A 16,262-nucleotide genomic window follows, 5' to 3' on the forward strand; every position below is an offset into this window, starting at 1 on the left:
AATTTAGAACAAACAAGCAATCATTCAGCCTCAGATTAGGCACTGGCTGCTCCTTTCCAAGCACCTCTCTGCTGGAAGCATTTTGTCCCAGCACTGATCCAGGACTCAGCAGAGCATGTGAGTGCCACTGAAGCTGCCACCCCACATCTAGGTCTCATTTTTCCTCCTTGCTCCAGCCAGACTCTATTCCTTCTGGCAATACAGACCGATTTTTACTTGCGAACAACTGCCATAATTCTATAAGCTTCTGATGTTATTTCCACCTGCATTGAACATGCAGTTTCTCTGAATGCAGTTTGCCTGTTTGAATCATAACTTGCTCTCAGACATAGGGAAATGCAGCACTGCACCTTCCCCATGCCTCTTCTGGTAGCAGATTGGCATGCACAGCAACACGGCTGTTTCTTCCAGGGAGAAAAGTATTTCCCATACCACTTCAAACCATGTATTTCCAGACAACAGCCCCCAAGACTGCCTTCAGGGAGGTCAGACTCTCACTTGATCTCTGTAGCAGAGCGCCCATCACATCAGGCTGCTGTTCAGCAGTGGTCCAGAGACTCAGGGTAGCCCTGGAGCAGCTGCAAGCAGAGCCTGAGGCCACCGTGGATTCCCACTGGATCCACATCCAACACAATCACAGCTATCCAAAGCTTCCTTTCCATGCCAGGCAAGATCGGATCAGTCCCCACTTTAGTTAACTCATCCCCAGTCGCAGTGCCCTCCCCCTCCCAGGGGCTGCAGGCCCCAGGCTGAGGAGTCCCCTGACGGGAGGTGTTTGCTGTTCCCAGCCTGCCCTCCACTGGCAGACTGAGAGAGGAACAGCGTCCAAAAGCGAGACCTGAGCACCTGCGGAGCAGATGGGCACCGTCCCACTCCTGTCCCGTACAGCAGCCACCAACAGACCGTTCAATATGATCCCTCCTCAGAGCAGGATGGAGAAGGTCTAAGGATGGTTCTGGCAGCAAGGGAAGGGAGATGAGTACAAAAAAACCTGACTGCCAGCTGAGAAATGAGATGGAAGATTAAGCACGGCAAAGGTTGAGAAGCAGGGAGAGGGGAGGAGGAGGATGGACATTTTGGGGTAAACAAGAACAGATCCAGGACAAACTGGGATGGCAGTACTAAACAGATAGCTGGGAGAAAAGGGGAGCAAGTAGAGAGGGATGGGGAGGGTCTTACCAACAGGTGGTGTTTATACAGGCTTCAACACAGCTGCAAAGGGCCCACTGCTCCCTGCCCAGAGATGAAGTACACACAGAGAGGCTGTGCTCTGGAGTGGCAGCTCCCAGTTCCCAAACCATCACAGTTCCCTCCTCCCAAACACACAAACAGGACCACACAAACAAGAAGTAGGAAACTCCAGCATAGCCCGTACTCATATTTAATTGTGAGGACAGGACAGACTGGGGCAGGCAGGTATGGTGGTGTGGAAGCACAGCTAGAAGAGCAGACACACCCTGCCCTCACAAGAGACAGAAGTCATTTTAAGGATTAACCCTGCTGAAAGCATAAAAATAAACCACTAAAAAAAAAAAAAAAAGAAAAAAGAATTAATCCCAAACCAGAGTTTTCTCTGGAACAGATGTTTCTGCTCGGTCTCCAAAGACTGGAATCAGACGTTGCTGCTAAGGCTGCTTCACATCAGACACAATGCAGAGAATTCACATAGCGCAAGTCAAGTGTTTCACATGGACGTTTCAGTTCAGAGGCCCAGCTCCTGCAGCAGAGATGGGGAGGGCTCTTGCAGGAAGGGGCACAGAGCACATGACATCAGGCTGTCACAGAGACAACTCTCTGGAGGATTTTATCCCTTCCAGGCAAGTTGCTTCCCATATTCAAGACACAGATATCACAGCAAGAAAGTTCCTAGAGTTGCTCTGTGATCCCAAGGTGCTGAGTATGCTTAAGCAAAGGCAAACCAAGCCCTTCATTGCCACTTTCCCACCTATTTTATACAGGAAAGAAGGTGCACAAAACAAGGCTGCATCCATGAAAGGTGGAAGTAAGAGACCCAGAAAACCGTCCACAAGATAGCAGGGTTCACTCATGTCCTTCACCATGGAGCAAGGCCACAAGGACATACATGGCTGCACCCATGCTGGAAGAGGAGAATCAGCCCCAGACGATCATCCCATCTCCCTGTGAGAGAAAGGGGCTCTCCAAGAGAGGACAGGTCTAGGATCTCTCTCCACCTACTGCACAAACCCGGGACACATTCAGAAGTACAGACAATAAATTAAGATTGAAAAAAAAAAAGTCAGCGTGTATAATATATGTATATATACGTATATAATGTGCGTGTGATTGTGAAAAATAGAAATGTCAACCTCAGGAGAGAGCAAGGCATAGTAGAAACACATCCCTATCCCTCTCCTGAGCCCAGCTCTACCCTGCTTCCCTGATTCACAGCACAAACATGACACCAGTGGGCCACGCAGGGGTAGGGGTTGCGCCTGGCACCCAGCTTCCCTCTGCCAGTGCCAGGGAGGAGCTGGCTGCATGGTGGGGGAGTGGGGAAAAGAGCCCAGCAACGGTCCCTTCATGGGCTTCATAACGAAGGATTGCTGTGGGCAGGAAAAGGGAGGGAAAGACAGGAAAAGCAAAATGGAATGGCAGGGGCACTCCACCCCTCCCCAACTGGCCAGGGCCCTGCCCGTCCTGTGGCATGGGACCGTCACCGCTGTACCAAGTAGAAAATAAAGCCATAATGAGTTTATGCTTTGGTATGTAACCGTCTCCCTCCCGAGTCCCTGCTGCATTCCCCCAGCCCATGATCTGTAAAACTTGTCGAACAAAATCTCTAGTGTGCCTTTATACCACTCCTTGAACCTTTCCTTCCCCAGTGCCTGCCCTGCCCCTCTTCTCCCAGCACGATTCGGGGAGCTGCCTTGCTTGAGCCCCACTGTTACAGCTTCTGCTGTCCCGACTGGATCCTGTCGAACGCCTCCTGGTCCAGGGGCAGGTAGCGGCCTTGCCTGCAGTCCAAGAAGTACAACTTGTCCTTCACCAGCGTGGGGTCAAAGCCCTGCTTACGCAGCTCCATCTTCTGGAATTTGTAGGTGCCTGGCACATGGGGAAAGAAAAGGGAGCAAGGGGTTGTTGGCTGCACGCGCTCCCACCTCTGCCCTGCTGTGCTGCACCACGTCTTGCTGTCAGACTGTGGGGCTCTGTGCACTGCCTAGAGGCATCTCAGCATCAGCTGCCATCCTGAGCCTTGCACTCCCATGTCTCCAAACCACCAGAGGAACTGGTAGGACCAGGGGCTCATAGGGCAGACATGCTCCATCCCAACACTGATCCCACTGCAGATCAGCCCCCGTACCCACGCACCCCTTATGCACCAGGGAGCATAGTGCCCTTCCCCACACTCCCCCCAGCTGCATGCCCTGTATGACAGCACAGACGGTGGCTCACTTGTTTTGGAGACCTCGTGCAGGAACCGTAGGAAGACAGGCTGTGCATACAGCGGCAGGGCCTTTTTCAGCTGGCTGGCAAAGCCCTCCAGGTCACATGAGTTCTCTGGGTCGGCAATGGCTGCCATTCCTGCCTTCCCCTCAATGCCTGAGAGACAGAAAAGAAGGGAGAGTTCTTGGGCACGCTGTCCCTGCGGCATCACTTCTGTTTGCCCCACAGCACTGAGGCCTCTGGCACTTTCCCTGCTTTGTAGAAAGCACCAAATGTCCAGTTGTGTCACTGCCTGTGTCACCACCCTGCAGCCACGTTTACCAGCGACACCCTGCGGTCATGGTCATCTCCTCCCAGAGGCAGCACTCGCAGCCTATCCCAAAAGGACTCAGGGCCCTTCCAAACCAGCCAGGACCAGGCCAAACCTCTGCCTGAGAGAGGGAACCCTTTGGCTCCTGCTAGTCACATTCCCAGTAGTCTCTTCCCAGCTCACAAGGAGCCTCTGTCCAGCCTCTTGTGAAAGGACACGATGTGGACAAGCAAGACACACGCCCAAGTACCGCAGCCTGCCTGCCTCCACTGTCCTCCCCTCCCCTCTCAGTTACCTGGGATCTCCACCCCATACACAACCACGTCTGTCAGGTTGAGGATGCGGCTCAGCGTCCCCTCCACCTCAGTAGTGGAGACGTTCTCTCCCTTCCAGCGGAATGTGTCTCCAGTGCGGTCCCGAAAGTACATGTAACCGTATTTGTCCATCACCAGGACATCCCCTACAGGAAAGTGACAGATTTACAAAAAAAAAACAACGAGGTGTGAGAGGAGCTAAGTGCTTCCCCAGAGCATCTCAGGACAGTGCCACCAGCCTGGGACATCCCTGAGCCCATCCAAGTACCCCTCTCCCTTGAGCAGATGCAAAGGCCCTACTTGCCTACCTGTGAGATAGGCAGCATCCCCTTTTGCAAACACGTCCCTGGCAATTTTCTTGCTGGTGGCTGACTGATTCAGGTAGCCATCGAAGTGCTGCAGGGGGTTGCTCTTGACAATGCGGCCCACCAGCTGCCCCGGCTCCCCTGCACAGAGAGGAGAAGGGGTGAATGGAGGAAGTGACCGCTCATGCCCAAGGAAAAGGGGTGTTTAACAGAGTTCGCGTGGTTTAACAAAGCAAGGACTTAAACCTAACTAAGTTACCATGAAGTACATGACAAAAGATCCACACAGGCTGAGGAGATGCATCCCTGTGGTTGCCCTCACCTGGTTTGCAGCGGATGCAGACACCATCCGGCCCCCGGATCAGCTCCATGGTGTCTTCATCCACTTTCACCAAGCCAATGGGGTACACTCCTGGCAAGATCCTGCTGTTGAAGCCACAGGACCCGACCTAGGACAGAATGTGCTCAGAGATGCGTAGCAGGAACATCTCTCTTGCCCCAAGCTGGCACCACAAAAGCACAGTCAAAACCCTGCAGGCAGATCTTAACGCACGCCATGCTTCTTGGAACAAGGAACCTGCAGCAAACAGCCCTGCTGGGTTTCAACCCCCGCCAGGCCAGCAGGCACCCTCTGGGGCATGGGGAGGGTGGCAGAGCCTTACGTTATTATCGAAGTTCCCCAGGCTGCAGTTGCACTCGGTGGCCCCGTAGAACTCAGCCACCTGGGCGATGCCAAAGCGGGCCATGAACTCTCGCCAGATGGAAGCTCGCAGCCCATTGCCCAGCGCCATGCGCACCCGGTGCTGCCGCTCCACCTCCTGGTAGGGCTGGTTCAGCAGGTAGCGGCAGATCTCCCCAATGTACTGCACAATCTAGCAGGGGCAAAGAGAAAGGACACGTTAGGACCCTCTACCACGGCCTGGGATATTTAAGGCGTTCTTTGGGGCGGGCAGGAATGGAAGAACAGGCACAGAGTCCCCTAAAGAGGACGTGGTATTATCCAGGGGTCCTGCCAGCTTGCCTCATGCCCACCCACCTCTGGCAAACTCACTCCTTCAATTTATAAAACCTATCCAAGGTCTGGCTAATGCAGGAGCATGGGAAACGTGGAATTACAGCTGGAGGTGGGAAGGATACAGCTCCACTGCTTTGGAAGATATTTCAGGACAGACAGGCAGAACGAGTCCATGCCTTTCCTTCTTGCAACAGCTGGGCTCACCCTAACTCGACACAGATCCCTGGGCACGTGGCCTCACCGTACAGTTGTACTTCACGCAGTCCTCCCAAAAGTGCGAGGCTGAGAACTTCTTGCGGATGACGACTGTCATGCCCTGCAGCAAGCACTGCCCAATCCCCACGATGTTCCCTGCAAAGAGGCAGCCAGGAAAGCCCTCAGTACCCCGAGTTCCCACCAGGCCAGAGTGAGGCGGGGGCCACGTGTTGGCTCTCAGCAGGTGGGTGTTTATCTGGCCAAAGCCCCCAGGACCCAGGGCAATGTGACAGTGGCATGTGGGGCAACGTGTTGCACCTAGACATCCCACCACACCTCAGTCAGCAAGGCGGGCACTGCTTCCCCTTCCTCACCCCCTTTCTCATGAGGCAGCAATACAATGCGGCAATTCCAAAGCCAGGCCAAGGGCTGGGACAGTCCTCCCCACACACAGTCCCCACTCCAGAAGTCAGCCAGATCAATTCCTGGCTCCCAGATAAAGAGGTCACATGCCGCCACCAGTGGCCAGCTCCTCTTTGACACAGAGATCACTGCTGCACCAACCCCGAGCCTGAGCTCTGGGCATGGCAGAGGGGAAGCAAAGTCCAGGCAAGCAAGGTCCCAAGGGCACACATTACCTGCAGCGTGGTAAAGTGGAAGGCAATCATACATCACATCGTCGGGTCTCATGCGGAAACCATAAAAAACCAAGCTGGCCATGCGGAAATACCTGGGGTGGGGGAACCAAGGGGCACGTCAGAAGCAGGGCCAGAGGCTCAGTGCCAGGATGGGGCCAGGACTCTGCCCCCTTCCTTCCCCAGAGCTCCCGCCCACTGCCTTACCTGCAGTTGACCACAATAGCAGCCTTGGGCATTCCCGTAGTGCCAGAGGTATAGATATAGAAGAGTTTATCTGGGGAGGAATGAGGAGACAAGGTCACACATGCAGCGTGACCTAGATCACTGCACCTGATCCAGGAGGAACTGGCTGAAGCAGAAGGTGGGGACAAGTCAAAGCATACTCTGATCACATCAAAATACATTTTGTTATGTGATCAAGAACATGCTGGGTTCACCCCAGGCCTGTTTGAACACATGGAGGGCACATGATACTGAACCACATGCAGCCAGGCTTCAGCCCCCCTTCAAACATTCCAGGCTCTGCTGCTGAAGTCTGCCCTCAGCATCCTGAGCAGATATTCTTGCCAGTGTTGTGACCAGATGATCCTCGGAAATACCACCAGGAGTTTGGCTCCCAAAAGCTGACCACGTACCGAGAAAGCCCTTCTCAGGGGGATCCGGCTGGTGGCGAAGAGCTGTCTGCAGGAGGGGATCCAGGTGCTTTGCACCAGAAAGTGCGGACTCAGGGCTTCCTTCTCCTGACCAGAAGAGATGGACAGACTTCTCCATGGAGGACTGCACCTCCTTCATAGCTGAGAAAGTAAAGAGCAGAGGTGGAGAAAGAGCACCGGGTGAGTATAGCACAGCGATTCCCTATCCTTGCAGGCAGGTGCCCCAGGTAGCTGCACCCTCACTGCGCTCAGCAATGCCAAAAGGCCTGACAGCTCTCCCAGGCAGATGTTGCTCCTATGTCAAACAGCTGGGACCACAGCCCAGGCCTCTTCAGAGACCTGAAGATCCTGTTCTCCACTTCTTCCCAGCCAAAACCTTGCGGTGCTGAGAGGTCTTTCAACACCATCAGCCGCAGGGGCGTAGGCTGAAACACACTGCAAGATTGCTGCAAACAGTGTAGGGAGCAAGAGAGACTCGTCCCTTCCATCAGGGCAGGTCTGGCACAGCACAGGGCTCCATGCAGTGCGTGGACATGAGAGGAACCTCTAGCACAAGAATCCTCACACCCACGTGGGTGTGAGGATTGAACCCACCCACCTCTGCCTACTAACAGAAAGAAAACCAGATCCAATTCCTGAGTAATTCAGCTGTGCACACTCTTTGAGACCTTGCTCTATTCCCTGCAGGAAAGGAGCACTGAATCCACGGACCCCCTCCGCTCAGAGCCTGAAAGCCCCCTGAAGCACCTGCCTGCCCCTCACCTTCCATCATTTCCACTCCAAAAACCACAGCCTTGGAGTTGGAGATGGTGATGCAGTGCAGCAAGGCCTCCATGCGTAGGTTGGAATTCACCAGGGCCGTCTCCACCCCGATCTTGGCCAAGCCGAGCCACAGCCCCACGTACTGATTGCGGGACTCCATGAACAGAGCCACCACGTCACCGGAGCGGAAGCCTTGGCCGTGGAAGAAATTGGCCACTTGGTTGGAGTACTCATCCAGCTGCCGGAAGGTCCAGCTCTCGCCCGTGCCTTGGAAGATCAGTGCTGTTTTCTCTGGACACTTGCTCGCAGTCCTCTGGAAGATCTTGGCGATCGTGTTCTTCTCCCTCACGTGCCTCCACACCTGCCACTTCACCCGCAGCAGGACCAGCCCCGTGCTGCCAAAATAAATGGAACAAGAGGGAAGCTGCTCAGTGACCCCTGCGAAACCGCTTCCTCCGGCAAAGACAGCACAGCACAGAGACCTTGCCAGGAGCTGCAACAGTCCAGCACTGCTCCAGGTGTTACTCTAGATGAGCAGCAGCTCTGGGTGCTTCCCTGGATATAGGCAGAGGCCCTCTGCAAAGGCACTTATGGCCACGAGGGCAGGGAGAGGTGTTTTGGAAGGCTGCAGACTGGGATGTCCTCACTTTAGAGGAGCACCCTGAAGCCTCAGGTGCTGTCCAAAAGGTGTCACTACTGTCCCACATAGAGATCTTTGCCGGGAGCTGGCACAACCTGGTACCAGCCCAGGCAACCGGTGCCACGCCAGCAGGATAAAGTACAAGGACAAGGACAACCAGCAGACTTCAGAGCTCAGCTGAAATCTATATTTCCTAGGAAAACTTTGCCCCAGAGTTTAGTGCCTTCAGGGCACAGCAGAAGATGATCCCCTTCCAGCTGGGCCAGGTGCCAGCAGAGAGCTGGGACCGCGCTCACACACCCCAGCGCACAGTTGGGCCACCCCAAACAGAACACCTACGTGACATCCCTTCGTACTGTCTTGAGGAATATGAGGAAGAAGTCCCATCCCCCTGATCCCAGGTAGAAGATGAAAAGAGCAGGGATGGCCTGGGCCCAGGACAGCTCCAGGCTGACCCTGAAGAACAGCAGCAGTACTGCGAAGGCAGCCAGACGCAGCATCTTGGCCTGTGGAGAGAGAGAAAACATAAACATCGACCCACGCACACCGAACAATAAGAGACCCACGGGCAGGGGATGCATTAGCAGCTCCCAGTTCTATGGATGAGGCCCAGAGTCACCACTCCTCCTGGCAGCAAGGACGTAAGCCAGCAGGCTGATGTTAGCAGACCCTGCCCATAGGCTCCAGTTAAGCCACTGGCACAGCATGGCACTGCTTAGAGCCCACCAAAAGCCCGGCTGTTCCTTTCTTCAGACCCCTGGCCTGCACGCCAACCAGGGACGTGGACACATCCCTGTAGTGTTAGATGTAAGATGAGGCCACCCCACAGGTGTGACAGTGCAGCTGTGCAGGAAACCCCATACAGATGTTAGGAGGCACCAGGGCAATGCCAGGCAGGGTGAGCTCAGCTCTCACTCCCAACCCAGGACAGTCCAGATCCAAATTGCTCCCTGCCCCAAGGATCCCTACAGCCCAGCTCTCCCATGCCCACAGCACCAACGTGTGCCCAGGACAGATGCTGGGCTGCAGACCTCAGTCTGATGCTGCTCCAATGGGAAGAGGAAACTCCACCTTCTGAGCTCTGCCTGTGTTTGTAAACCCGTGTCAGAGGGCACAGCCAGGTGGGTGATGGCCATGAGGCACACTGAGGTGCTGGGCACACCCAGGCCCCGTCCCCAAGCCCTGTGAATGGACTGCAATATTTCTGTCTCGAACACTTCCAGACACAGCTCCAGCACTCGCAGGTGACCATGATTTAGCAAAGGCTTTCCTCAGGCAGCAGCAGCAGGCAGAGGACAGAGACAGGACCTCAGCACAGTGACGGCTCCTAGATAACACCGGTCCTTCCCGGCACGGCCTCGGAGAGATGATATTTTGGCACAATTCTCCTTCCTCTCTTGAAGATGACTCCCTGCTCTGAGGCTGGCAGTGCTGGGCAGGCTCTGCCCACGTGGCCGGGAGCCACACTGCCAGCCACAGCCCCAGGGCTGCCCCACGCGAGATGGCATCCAAGCACATCACGCAGCCACCTCGCACCGAGCTGTGACCTCAGAGCAGGCAGGGATGGCCCCAAGCCCACAACACGGGGATGTCCCACGGCTCTGACCCACGCATCCCGCTCGTGTCCCTGGCTCCAAGCCTCCCCCGAGCAGCTCAGCATCCCCCAGCGCAGCCCCACTGCCTTTCAGCCCCCTGTATTTCCCCCCCCCGAGAACCTCTTCGTGCAGCTTAACAGGGAGACCATCAAACCTCCGCGCTTCAGCCAAGCCCCGAGCCCTCAGCACACCTCCGGCACCGGACAGAAGGGGCGAGGCGGCTGGGAGGGGGGCGGGGGGGGCGCCGTGTGGGCAGCGAGGCGTTCCACCGCCCACACCGAGGCAGGCAGGCCCGGGCAGGCGCCCGCCATCGGCTCCCATCTCGGCCGCGCACGGCGGGCTGACAGCGGCGCCAGGGCCGGAGGGCGCGGAGCCACCGGGACGGCCACCGCCCAACCGAGCGCCGTCCCCGCGCCCACCTCCACACCCACCGCGCCGAGGCACGCAGCCGGGCGGCTCCGAAGGGGGGGGGGGCGGGCGGGAGGGACGGCGGCGGGGAGGCCGCACGGCGGGCACGCGGCTATGGAGGGCGGGGGGACACCGCGCATCCGCCGCAGAGCCCGGAGCTCCGGGCCGGCGCCGCAGCCCCCGGTGCGACGCTTCCAGCGGAGCCCCCGCGGCTCTCCCCGGCTCGGGGGCGGCACCGGACCCCTCCCGCCCGCTCCCGCCTCCCGCGGTCCCCGCCGCGCCTCGCCCTGCCCGAAACCGGCCCCGAACCTCTCGTCGGAGCCGCACCGCCGCCACGGGGCGCCTCGGGCAGCGGCCAAAGCCCCGCCGAGCCCCGCGCCCGCCCCTCCGAGCCAGCGGGGGAGGCCGCGGGGAGGGAGAAGGGGGCGGGCCGCGCTCTTACCGGGCTCCAGCGCGCTCCAGTGCGGCCCGGCCACCTGCACCGCCGCCGGGAGCGGGGCCGGGAGCGGGGAGCGAGGAGCAGGGCCCGCCCTCCGCTGCGGCACGGGGGCGGGGCGGGGCGGGGCGGGGCGCGGCGCTTCGTGCGGCCCGCTGGGAGCTGTAGTCCCGCCCGGCGCCGCCTCTACGGCCCCAGACTCCGGCGGCGCTGCGGGGCGGGCGTTTCCTCGACCGCCGCTCCGCTCCCACCTCCGCTCCCGGTGGTGGCGGCGGCCCCGAGCGCGGGGCGGGGCGGGGCGGGGCGGAGCGCCGCGCGGCGGGAAGAGGCGGCGAAGGCGGCGGGGCTGTCCGACGGCTCTGTGGCGCAATGGATAGCGCATTGGACTTCTAGCGCGGCGGTGACGGGAGTCATTCAAAGGTTGTGGGTTCGAGTCCCACCAGAGTCGCATTTTGCCCGAGGGCGCGGAGCGGCCGTCGGCTCCCGCAGTCTGACACGGAGCCCTCCCGGCCACACACGGCGGCGGGACGCGCCTTCAACCGCGGGGCGCTCGGCGTTTTGAGGGCGCGGGGCAGAGCCGCCCGATCCCGGGCCGGGGGTGGGGGTGGGGGGGCTGCCGTGTGCCGCCGGCGTGGCCGCGTTTGTGCGCCGGGCGGTGCTGCGCCGGGCGGGGAGGAGGGGAGGGTCCCGGCAGCTGCCCGATGGGTTCCTCTCCTGTTTTGGAATGAAATAACCGCCTCGTCGTCCCGGTACGGCACCGCGGCGAGCAGCAGGGCGGCGGCCATCCGCAGCACGGCATTGGTGGCATAGCACCACATCGTCACCCCTCCGAAAAAAAAAAAAAAGAAGAAAAAAAAAAGACAAATCCGCAGTGATGTGGCAAAACCGGGAGGCGAAGCTGCCCAACCTCCCGCATCCGGACACGGGACACGGACACGTCAGCTCCCCTGGGCCGGCCCCGGCCCCGCTGTGCCCGGACGCGGTGGAGCAGCGCAGCGCTGCGGCGGTCCACGGTGACGTCTCGTGGGATCCCGGACCCGAAAAGCGCCGAGGCGTCACATCGCATCGCCCCACCGCACGGGGAGAGAGGGAGGGGGGGTGGGAGGAGGGAGAATTAACCGCAGCTCCACCGCAGCTTTTATTGAGCAAGAAGGAATTTCAACAGCAAACCTCCCCGTGCGCAGCCCCACCTGCCTCGCGGCTCCGCCCCACTCTGCAAACAGCCGCCGGCACCACAACCCTCAGCCCGCACTGCCGGATGCAGCGCAGCCTCCCGTGCTGCTCTGCCGGCACTGTGCCCTACTGCACATCGCACCACTTCGCTGTCAGAGGAAGGCAATCCCTATCGACAACCTCATATGATGACGTTTTCGACGAGGAGGGCCTCAGGGCGGCCTGGGATCTTCCGACAGCAGCTCCAGCGGGGCTAACATCCAGGCAGCAGAGCCGGGCTGAGCACCCCGGGCACAGCAGCAGAGCACCCCGACCCCCTGCGTGCCGCGAGTTTGCTGTGTCTGCACTCACTCCCAACCCAGCAAAACCCGGCTGCAAAAGCACGGCGGGATTTGGCCACCTCTCCGCCTGCTGACAAACAGCGGAAGAGATCACAGTTGTCGGGGCACGGGGAGGTCCCCCCCCAAACAGGGGGCTGCCAGGTCTCGACAGGAGAAAACTCAGCGCCAGGTCGGCACCAGCAGAGCCACGCCGCGCTGCTGCGGCAGGAGGGGACGGAACAGTGCAGGAAACAGCTGCCAACGGGGGCTCCCCTATCCACCCCCCTACCCCCACCCCCCCCCCCGCAGCATTGAGCTCTCACACACAGACAGCCGGAGGGGGGAAGATGCCAATTTCCTCCCGCAGGGATTCCACGCTCTGCTCCCAGCGCTGCTCGTAATAGACATTGAGGACACAGCTGGCGTTGCGCCCGCTCCGGACCGCCCATGGGAGCAGCTCCGTGGCCAGGACCTGCAGCTTTCTGCAACAAAGGCCACACAACACAATGCTTTTTTTTTTTCATTTCCACCTTTGGTTTTCTATTCCCTCCTCCAAGTCCCCATTCCGGGCAGATGCAAACCCTACGGCCCTGTACCCTTCCAGCGTTCCTGCTTATCTCACAGGGGAAACTGAGGCATGGGATGGGACTCTGTGTGGGAAGGTTACAGCCAGCAGAAACCCAGGATCAGAACTCAGGTTAACGTGGAACCTCATCAGACAGCATCGGTGCCTACCGTGCGTTGAGACGAACGGGGCCAAACGCTGCTCCCAGCACACACATGGGCAGCCCCGTCTGGACGGCTTCGAACCATTTCACCACCACCTCACCTGGGAGGCAGCAGAGCACAGTGAGCAGGCACAGGGCACGGTCCCACACCGGGACAGAAGCCCTGCGTTACCCCCCAGGGACAGCCACCCCCAGGAGCAGCACTGCTTGTCGCTGCCCCACAAGCTGGGCATGGCCCAGGCAGGCTGGGCTCCTGGAGACCTTTAGCGATGCAACTGCTAAATGAGGATTTCCCCGTGCGTCTTTCCCCGTCTCCCAGCATGGGAAAGCCCATTTTCAGCCACTGTCACATCTCAGCCAGAACCTCCCAAGGAGGACCAGAAATGCTGGTTCCTGCTGGCTCACCAGCAAGGCTCAGCTTGTGCCTTTGAGTCAGACACAAAATGAGGGGAAAGGACACGGGGATGCACAGATAAGGAACAACCAGGAAACCCACGAGCCTGCGCTCAGAGCTTGCAAAACACCACGTTGTGGTCTAACCCAGCAGGCAATGAACACCCACAGATGACGGAGGACAGCGGTGCAGGGACAGGGATGCTGCTGACCTCCCCGTGCACCTCTCTGGGCCGGGGATCAGGGATTCCGATGGGCCAAAAACCATCACTGGGGTCGGTGGGCAGCACGGAACGTGGCAGCTCACCCAGCATGTTGGTGGGCATGCCCAGCAGGGTGTGCATCAGGTCGTGCACTTCCCGGTACCGCTGGATCACGTAGGCCAGCTCTTCATCATCCACGAACTTGGCTGGCATGCGGGTGTCTGGAGAAACCTTCTGCAAGGGCAAAGAGGCTCAGGTCAGCCAGAACTCCGAGCCTCTGATCTCAATCTTTAACACGCAGCAACGCAGAGCTCCCCATCAGCGTATCTCTCAGCTCCTAACGCCGTGGGTATCATTTACACATGGGCTGCACGGCACTGAGGATGCATCACCCACACCCAGCATCACATCCCAACCTCCCACCAATGCCCTCCATTTCCTCCAGGTGCCCTACGGGCCACAACCTCCCTCTAAACCTCATCTGTGCTCCCAGCACAGAGACCAACCACAGTGAGAACCCACGCTCACGTTGTCCTCCAGGAAGCGGATGTACTCACGGCCCAGGGTGCCATCTGGCAGCCCCCCCAGCCGGGCCATGTCCAGCGTGGAGAGGCGGATGCGAGGCCGCTCCCTGAAAGGGAAACAGAAAGCACTGAGCATCGTGTGAGACCCACACACGGGGGGTGCTGGGCAGATGGAGCCCTGGAAACCCCTCCCTGCCCTTCCCGGCACAGCCCCTAAGCGCTCCCACCAGGATGCGTTCTTTAAGGCATCCACCTGAAGGCCCGGCTATGAGAATTCCCACCTCTCCCCACTCCGGCAGCTCCGGGAGGAGAAGTGCAGTGCTTGCACTGAGCCTGGCTGGCAGCCAGGCCTGGGGAGCGGATCTCAGTGCCCCTGTGAAAGACAGGCTTCAAAGCAGCAGCCCTGAGAGAGGGGAAGGAGTTTGTTCTGATGCAGGTTTTGCATCTCTCCTGCTCAGGCTTTCATCGGCAGCCACGTGGAGGCCATGCACAGAAAGGTCTCCTGCCCAGGCTGGTGGCAAACAGGCACCGTACAGCACTGGGACAGAACAAAAGTCCTTTCATTTCCTCGCGGGACAAATTCTCCTCCTGATAAAAGCCTGCAATGGATCCAGGAGCTGCCCAGGTGCCAGGGAGATAAGCGGGATGAGCAGCAGCTCTGCCCTGGCTGCAGCAGACACTTCCTTGTATCCCTCATCAGCCTGAGGGACTGGGAAAAAAAAAATAAAAAGACAAAGGAGCAGTGAGACTGTGGTCAATTGGAGCCTTATTGAGTCCCTGCTGGTCCTCAGACTTGTGCCCAATGAGTCCCTGCAGATGCAGAAGCAAAAGCCATCAAGTGTTATCTCACAGCTTAGGGAGATGCAGTGGGTGGTGGAATGAAAGCGTGGAGGTGCCTATGGAGAAAACAAAGCAGTGGGGGTGGAGTCCCCAACCGAGGAGACGCTGCAGAGGACAAAACACTCTGCATCCACACACAGAGACACAGCACCTGCCAGTGGCAGCAGAGCAGAACAGACTGCGACGCTGAAACAGCCCAGGGGCTCCATGCTGCTGCTCCCAGACCTGCTGCACGGCTCTGCTCAGCTCTGAGTACAGAGCAAAGTGCACAGCCGGGAGGCTCAGAGCTGACAAACGCCTGAGCTCCTCACAGGGCAGCAGTGCGGGGCTCTCCTTTGCAGAAGGGCCCAGGGAACACGCTCGGACCCACGGGGTGGAGGGATGGGGTCTGACAGAGGGGCAGAGGTGCAGGGCCGGGTGTGGGGGACGCACTGGAGGATGCGGTAACCTTCGGGGTCATTCCTCATCCTGTCTCGCAGCTTGGGCAGGGCAAGGCAGCCCGTGGTCTCGCCGAGGACCGCCACCATGTCTGAAAGAGAGGCCGCACAGTGACACAGCGGCAGCACAAATCCCTGCACGTGTTTTGCATTCGTGATGCCCGGACACGTTTTGTTGACAGGGGGGGAAAGGGGGCACCGAGCGCTGCAGATCTGCTTGGCAGCGGCTCACAGAATCACTCAGGTTGGAAAAGCCCTCTCAGACCCCCAAGTCCAACCTCAGCCCACCCCACTGTGCCCACTGACACAGCCCTCAGTGCCACATCTCCATGGGTCTGGAACACCACCAGGACGGTGCCCCCAGCACTCCCTGGGCAGCTGTGCCACCGCAGCACCGCTCCTTCTGAGAAGAAACCTTCCCCAATACCCAACCTGAACCCCCCCGGCACAACGTGAGGCCATCACCTCTCATCCTATGGCTGTTCCCTGCGAGCAGAGGCCGACCCCACCTCACCACAACTTCTTTCAGGGATTGCAGGGAGCGATGAGGTCTCCCCCGAGCTTCCTCTGCTCCGCTCTGAGCCATCCCAGCTCCCTCAGGCCCCGCTCCGTGCCCCGTCCCCACGCACCGTGCCTGTAGGGGTCCCACAGCGCCGCGCACGCCGAGCCGGCCGCCAGCAGCGCTTTCTGCAGCGGGGTGGTGGGGATGTGCCCGGGGTACAGCGGGACGCGCCCCCCCCGCTGCCGCTCTTCCTCCTCCTCCTCCTCCTCCTCAGCGCGGGGCACGGCGCGGCCCAACCCGGCTCTGCCTGCGGGGAGAGGCGGTGGCGGAGCTCAGAGCCACGGCACCCTCGGGACGAACCGCGGGGCCGCGCGGGGTTCCCTTACCCGGAGCGCCGCGCACCGCCCGCAGCAGCGCGGCCCGCACGGCCGCCCCCCGCAGCATGGCGCAGCCCCGGAAGCGGCGG

The 16,262-nt window shown here is 59.4% G+C and overlaps 2 protein-coding genes and 2 non-coding genes across 5 annotated transcripts; 1 reads left to right on the forward strand and 3 right to left on the reverse strand.

Moving 5' to 3' along the window:
• Positions 1-1,365: 1,365 nt before the first annotated feature.
• Positions 1,366-10,778, reverse strand: SLC27A4 (solute carrier family 27 member 4). Of its 2 annotated transcripts, none has more exons than XM_015279553.4 (13): positions 10,683-10,778; positions 8,577-8,743; positions 7,598-7,992; positions 6,818-6,976; positions 6,387-6,456; positions 6,183-6,274; positions 5,591-5,700; positions 4,997-5,206; positions 4,657-4,783; positions 4,338-4,475; positions 4,011-4,175; positions 3,415-3,561; positions 1,366-3,063 (listed from the first exon to the last, which is right to left on the reverse strand). In XM_015279553.4, exons 2-13 carry the CDS (start codon positions 8,735-8,737, stop codon positions 2,906-2,908), a joined length of 1,932 nt encoding a protein of 643 aa, XP_015135039.2. In that variant the 5' UTR covers positions 8,738-8,743; positions 10,683-10,778; the 3' UTR covers positions 1,366-2,905. The 2 variants fall into 2 exon arrangements, with proteins under 2 accessions (XP_015135039.2, XP_040505230.1); XM_040649296.2 differs by having other exon boundaries at positions 10,550-10,778.
• Positions 4,662-4,723, reverse strand: MIR12230 (microRNA mir-12230). Its single transcript, NR_161985.1, has one exon. It is a non-coding gene; the product is annotated as a microRNA mir-12230 (primary transcript).
• A 253-nt stretch (positions 10,779-11,031) lies between the features above and the next one.
• TRNAR-UCU lies at positions 11,032-11,124 on the forward strand. The gene is made up of 2 exons: positions 11,032-11,068; positions 11,089-11,124. It is a non-coding gene; the product is annotated as a tRNA-Arg (tRNA).
• A 672-nt stretch (positions 11,125-11,796) lies between these two features.
• On the reverse strand, positions 11,797-16,251 carry COQ4 (coenzyme Q4). The gene is made up of 7 exons (XM_415503.7): positions 16,183-16,251; positions 15,924-16,103; positions 15,290-15,386; positions 14,022-14,124; positions 13,598-13,727; positions 12,905-12,998; positions 11,797-12,651 (listed from the first exon to the last, which is right to left on the reverse strand). The coding sequence occupies exons 1-7, from the start codon at positions 16,238-16,240 to the stop codon at positions 12,489-12,491; spliced, it is 825 nt and encodes a 274-aa protein (XP_415503.2). The 5' UTR covers positions 16,241-16,251; the 3' UTR covers positions 11,797-12,488.
• Between the last annotated feature and the right edge of the window lie 11 nt (positions 16,252-16,262).

The sequence above is a fragment of the Gallus gallus genome, chromosome 17 (assembly GCF_016699485.2).
Source record: "Gallus gallus isolate bGalGal1 chromosome 17, bGalGal1.mat.broiler.GRCg7b, whole genome shotgun sequence".
NCBI classification, from domain to species: domain Eukaryota; kingdom Metazoa; phylum Chordata; class Aves; order Galliformes; family Phasianidae; genus Gallus; species Gallus gallus.